This window comes from Atractosteus spatula, chromosome 1, assembly GCF_055471065.1.
Source record: "Atractosteus spatula isolate fAtrSpa1 chromosome 1, fAtrSpa1.hap1, whole genome shotgun sequence".
In the NCBI taxonomy this organism is placed as follows: Eukaryota; Metazoa; Chordata; class Actinopteri; order Semionotiformes; family Lepisosteidae; genus Atractosteus; species Atractosteus spatula.
This window is the reverse complement of record NC_142706.1, coordinates 13,575,192-13,581,625: the sequence shown is the minus strand read 5'-3', so window position 1 is coordinate 13,581,625 and position 6,434 is coordinate 13,575,192. Positions and strand designations below refer to the sequence as shown.

Genomic DNA, 6,434 nt, shown 5'->3' with positions numbered 1-6,434 from the left:
TTGTAAGAAAGTCTAAACCAGAACAATAGAACAATAGGTGGGTACAAAATACAGTAAATGATGCGTTATGTACAGTATATTGTGGGCAAAGACAAAATTCTAGCTGAAGTTTACATAATATTGTAATACTACAAAGGCATTTTCACTGCAATATTCAATGCTGAGATCTCAGAGGAAAACAAGAACACGTTTTCCCGTCTGTTTTTACTGTTTCAGTAGCATACAACCGTTTTACGCTGAAAGGCGTCCGATAAGCAACTGAATGCGTCGCGCTGTGCTTGATCGGTTTTCCCCAAAGGGGTTTCCGATGTCTGTGTGTCTGGACTAGGGCGTTCAGACTGCAGCGTTCTGCTGAACTGCTAGCCGCATTGTGAGATCAGTTTCACTCTTTTGTCAAATCTTCTCTCTGTGGGGGCGGAGGAAACAAGCCCATTAGGAGCCTATAAAAAGAAAGTCTCTGAGATCATAAAATACTGTACTAGTCTGCCTCACTTGACACTCAAACACTGCTGGGGACAATCTGCCTGGCATCGGGCACAAGTTGCTTTGCAGACTGTCTATTCAACGCATCAAGACCAACAGAAACGATTCTCTGTTATGCATATTATGATTTTTCAGTTCTTATTATTTGTTGTTGCTGATTTTAAAAGGTTGTGATCCATTGTGTGTTGTGCTAGTTACCACTGGACAAGATTTAGATAAAACTTTAGAAGGTTATCGCATTCGTCTTTTTTCAGTTCTTCTGAGATCGTGAGCTACACTCATTTACCTTTGTCCGCAGCACATAGTTTTCAATTTCATTTGTATACACTTACATTTGAGGTATAATTTTCAATTGGACATTTTTAAAGAATACACTGGTGTTCAAAAATGGGGCTGCTTGCGTGGACTAGGTGTTGGTGTGGTATCATTCTGCTGGCTGCAGTTTTCATATTGGGAAGTTCGCACAGGGCAGAAGGCTCCGGATCCAAGGTGAACTCCATCAAATCGTCTCTGCTGGGAGAGAGCCCAACTCCATCCACCAACCACTCCGCCAGTCTCAAGCCAGCCGTGGTCAGCAAGAAGAGCAATAACCCGGGACAGGTAGGCTTGGTCTCTTAATTCACCTGCAAGCTCGATATAACCAAGTATTGGAACTAGTACTGTAAGTGAAGTAAAGCCGTTCAAGTGTGATTTTATTAAGCGCTGAATGTGTCAGATTTTGTAGTTAAGCTTTGTATTTAAAATAACACTAGACTGCTTGTGTGGTTGCTCTTGCAAAGTAAACGTTTTAGCAGAACCCTTCACAACCGACAGAAATTATATAACTTTTTTCGATAACGCTAATTAGGTGACGTAGCACGCTAAGCATTATATTATGAAGACATTCGTGGTTTAGATCACCTAAGGCTGTGGTGCCTTGTTCAGGTCAGATTTTTCCAATATGTTGTTTTAGACGTTTTTAGATAACAGAGTAGCTTTTAACTATCTTAAACAGGTTGACCTATTCCACATCCCTTGAGAATCGTTTGCTGTATTTTCTTTAAATTTATGCTGTGTGAAAAAAGGCTGTCAGGAGGACGATATATTCCCATTAAAGTCCCGATTATTTTGAAGTTTGATTTCCAAATGAAATCTATGAAGTTAACCCAATAAGCTAAATGTTTCTTTGTAAAACATTCAGACAGCGGCAATTAAAATAATTTATATCTCCAGAAAATATTCATTTCGTAAACCGTAAACGTGTTTGCCGAAGCAGTCCATAGGCGGATTAAATGTAATTAGAAAATACGTTTTATATGTGGTACAGAGGAGTTTATAACTTACTTCCAAAATTAAATTTAATTACTACGCTTTTCTTTGAAAATAACCACATGTAGTTGAGAGAGGGGATGAATGAATTTCCGGGTAGTTACTAAAATAGTCTTCTTATCTCCATGTATTATACACAATTATACTGAGATGTGACTGTATTTTAGACATAATTATTGCCCCTTTTCTAAAAATGATTATTTTGGTGCGAAAACACCCTTTTCACCGTTATGAACGATCAACAAAAGTACTATTTTGTTACACCTTACAGATTCGAACCACTGTGAACCGATAACTCCGTGTTAAGCTAAATAACGGCGGTTGTACCTGGTGGCGCCAGAGGACAAAACCTGATACTTTTTCAGTTTTATGTCCTAAGTGGTGTCAACCACATAGTATCAAGAAAGAAAACGTTCCAACGCAACTTTATTTTCAAATGTTACCTCTTAAATGTAACAGCAGAGACAGTAGTTCGTGTATCAGATTCTTTAGCCTTTGATTATGGAGTGATTTTCTTTTTGGGGGGCTATACAGTATCTGAACATCGTTGAATCTCTTGACACTGTTTCCTGATAGCAGCTACAAGTGCAGGAGCGAGAGTGTTGGCTCTTACGTATTAACTACATAAGAATTAAAACACAGTAAAAAAAATAAACTAGCAACAGAACAACAGCTGTTCCAGGTCTTCCACAACTAAATCGCCTAATTAAACGCTCCTTGCGAAACCTTGGATAAAAAACAGAAGTACGAGCTCGGAATATTTCAGTGAGTTAATAATTAGAGTTTTAAATTTAAAACGGTTACAACTTCACTTTCCTGTTTACAACCTTGGGCTCTCTTTAAATCAACCTGTCATCAGGTGAGCCCAGTAGGGCGAGTGCTGGAGTGATGAGATTTAAATAGTGGTAATTAGAAGGCGCACCTATAATTTTTTTGTGTTTAATTGTGATCGAAGCGTTACCTCCTGCTGTTTTAGCTCTGCATAGATTTAAGAAAGCTCGGAAAAATTCGTTACCACATCTTCAGCTGAATGTTTTCTGTTAATGTCTTCTGTTTTGTAATAACCTATAGTATAAGCCGTACCAGTGTGTTTTTCCTCTAGAGTCGTAAAATGTATGTTTTATACCATATTCATGGCATTACAGTCTTGGTGTGAAGGGCTAGAGAATACACAATCATACCTCAAGCTCTACAGTGGGCATATTATTTTACGAAATACAAACTGTAATCAATCTATAATCACAACTTTAGGGCAGCAAAGTAGACAAACCTTTTTTTTCCAAATTCGCATTTGGATGTATTATCATCCCTTCCTCCAGCATTCGTTGTAAAGGTGCTTGTACAGTAGCTTTATTTGTTAAGTCTAGTATTTGCAATTTGAAAACGAAATAAAGGATATGTAATGCAGTTCTTGAGGTAAAAAAAAAGGTGGATTTTACACTCTGTACAAAACAGTAAACATCATTAGGAAAAGAAGCCAATGTGTAAGATATGTCTTCATTAATGAGTATTGATGGGTACTTTCTGGGGAACCAATGTTTAACAATTTGAAAGATTACAAAAAGGAAGCAAGGCAAGAACAAAACAATATAACATTTCCTCCCAATCCACCAGCCCTATCCTCCCTCACCATACCCCCGTTTCCGACCACTGCCATCAGTGGTTAAAAAAACACACGTTTTCTAAGTTTCTTCCAAATGAGCCCCAAATTAAAGTCAGACACCTACTGTACACTGTACCGTGCAATAAGGGTTTCACCACATCAGCAGTAGCACTGAAAAGCCTCCACTGCCCAAAAATCATCCACCCATCTGTTCGTCTTCCAACAATTTTTATCCGGTTCAGTGTCATGAGGGGGCCAGAGCCTATCCCTGACAAGCATGTAGCATAAGGCAGGATACACCCTGGATGGGATACCAGTCCATTGCAGGGCACACACAGACACAAACACGCCCACACTCACACCAGGGCCAATTTCCCCAAGAGGCCAATTAACCTACTAGTATGTCATTGGACTGTGGGATGAAACCCCTGCAAACATAAGCAGAACATGTTACCTCCAGACAGGTAGTACTCCAGGAATTGATCTCAGTGTTGCACGGCAACAACGCTAACCACTGCACCACTGTGCCCCCCCCCAAATTATTTTTGTTAAATTAATGTTTTATTCAGGCACTCACCAAGGAAGAAACTGACAACATGTCACAGGATGAGCAAATACTAAGTTCTGTTTTAAATATTATGAGTGTAGAAAAAGCAGATATATTACTGGAAGTAGAAAAACAGATCTGAAGGTCTCAGAAGTCTTGTACCAATTGTGCTTCACAGAATGTTCACAAAACTTTTCCAGCACTCTCTTAAGATGGGTGTAGTATCCATGGAGTGGTTAAATTACTGATGGAGAAGAGAGTACAGATAATGTTTCAAAGTACCAATTGGGGTGATGTATAGTGGAGTACCACAGGGCCATGTATTAGTTCCACTCTTCTTTTTAATTTATGCCACTTTGCTAACAATGCTAGGATGATTAGGAAACACTGCAGAAGCAGCAAATTTTGATTGAGGTCAAGATGTTACAAATGAGTAGGAAAAACAAATGATAGATGCCATGTGGGAAATGCAGAGCTTGAACATGCTACTTACAGAAATGCCTTATGTATTTACAGTACATTGACATATTATTGACATCTAGAGAATGTGCAGATGCCAAAAAAGGGCAAACAATGTACATATTTACAGTTAAAAAATGTAGCATTTATGGCAAGAGACGCTATATTTTATCTGTATAAGACTTCATAAGTTTGTATTGTGAAATAGTCAAATTCGTAACTAATACTGTACTTCAATCTTTGGAAGTGGGATTAGGAAAACATGATAGAAGCTGGAAAGAGAATTCGAAATGACAGTGTAGCAAGTAACATGCATGAACATGAAATACAAACTTTAAGGTGAGAAACACTGAGCCTGAGAAGCTAAGAAAAGCTGTCTATGTTAACATATTATTTTCATCTTGCAGACAATGAGTGGAAACAATAAAACAGATTGTTGGAATATACAGTACTTAAAAGTTTAGACTTTAAATCGATAGATTTCATGTAAAAGCTCTACAATACAATGGCGAATCCTCATTTGGGTTATTATGCACAATTTTGGTAACCACATAACTGCACAAGCCCATTTTTTTTAGACAACGTTGTGGGGAATCTGAAACAAGTTACCCATCGTTGTTGATGCGACTCTGGCTTCTTTTAAGAAACATCTGTATGAGATCCTCCGATAAATTAGCTACTACCAACACAAAATAAGCTATTGGATCGAGTGTAGTAATAAATACAGTAAGTGAAACAAATGTCTTTCTTTAATTGCCACATCTTGGAAAGTAAGTACCACTGTTGCAAAATTTCTTAGCCTACAGTATATGTTTCCACTTACCACTTACTGTATGCTTTCACTTATGACTTCGCCTGCAATTTGCTTACAGCAGCAGTGTAGCTTGTAGCTTCAGATCTCAGAACATAAACAAGAGTAGGGAGATAGGAGACCTCCAAGGTCAACCAGGTTATTGCTTTAAGTGGTCTCAGTGGACCAGTAGGTGTCACTCTTCCCTTCTGTACCAGAACTTGCAAAGCAACGCCTCTGGGACTATGCTGTAGGACATGCTGTCATTGGTATTAGTAGTTAAACCTATATTTTGACTACTCGACTTTAAAATATCCTGTTAAGCCTGTTGTCCTTTTTAAATTCCACTCTGACTTGTACAATCTGACTTTGATTCAGTTGCTGAAGCAATGTCTCATGGCTTTACTTACAGTAAGTACATAAAACAACATAACAAGCGCTTTGAAGTCATCATTCTGGCTACACTAGTATAACATTGCTTGCAAGAAGTACGCATTTAAAATTGTTAAACCGTCTCGGTGTCAATAAAAAAGATTTGTTTCGAACAATTTTTGTTTCTAAATGATTATTCTAACAAATGTGGTCTGTAACAAGATTTATTTGATTTCTTATTCCTGAACACTAAGAAAGCAGTTTACATGTATAAACGTTTTGTAGGCCTGTTTTTGACTGTGCCCTGTTAGTTAACTAAGATCAGCAGCAACATACTGTAGGAAGCCATAAAAATTCTGCTTCTTTGATGTCTGGCAGCATGGGTGCGCTATAATACTTCACCAATGACCAAGACAAGATAATGAAATCTGATCACTCAAAGTGGGTTTAATATGGCTTAACTGATCCACTAAAGGGAGGGGTCTCATCTGGCTTTGGGTGACTCGCAGTCGGGAGAATTCCATGCCGAAAAGTGAATCAGACAAGGAAAATACGCAGCGTCTCGGTAGTGGAGCCCTCCTCAGGTGCAGAGCACAATAAGGGCACGCAAAAGAAAAAACGCAAGAAGCAAATGATGAGAATGGCAGAAAGGTCCTGTGAATGGTGAAATGACATCCAAGGCGAAGCGTCAAAAGTGTCAGTGTGCAATATAAAAGGATTTAATAAAGATGAGCGATCGTTGTGTGCTAGAGGGATATGTGAGCGCATGGCCTGGTGAACTAATGTAGCTCAGATAGGGGGAACTGCAAAAGGTATAAAACAGAGAAAAAAAGTTACTGTATATATTAAAAATGTTAGTCTGTTATGGCGGT

The 6,434-nt window shown here is 38.5% G+C and overlaps 1 protein-coding gene across 1 annotated transcript in view; it reads left to right on the top strand.

The window, feature by feature from the left end:
- Positions 1-696: 696 nt before the first annotated feature.
- Positions 697-6,434, top strand: part of dkk2 (dickkopf WNT signaling pathway inhibitor 2) — a 31,808-nt gene continuing 26,070 nt past the window's right edge. The window contains exon 1 of the mRNA XM_088921798.1: positions 697-1,083. Within this exon, the coding sequence (XP_088777924.1) occupies positions 871-1,083 (213 nt within the window). The 5' untranslated portion in view covers positions 697-870. The remainder of the gene's footprint in view (positions 1,084-6,434) is intronic.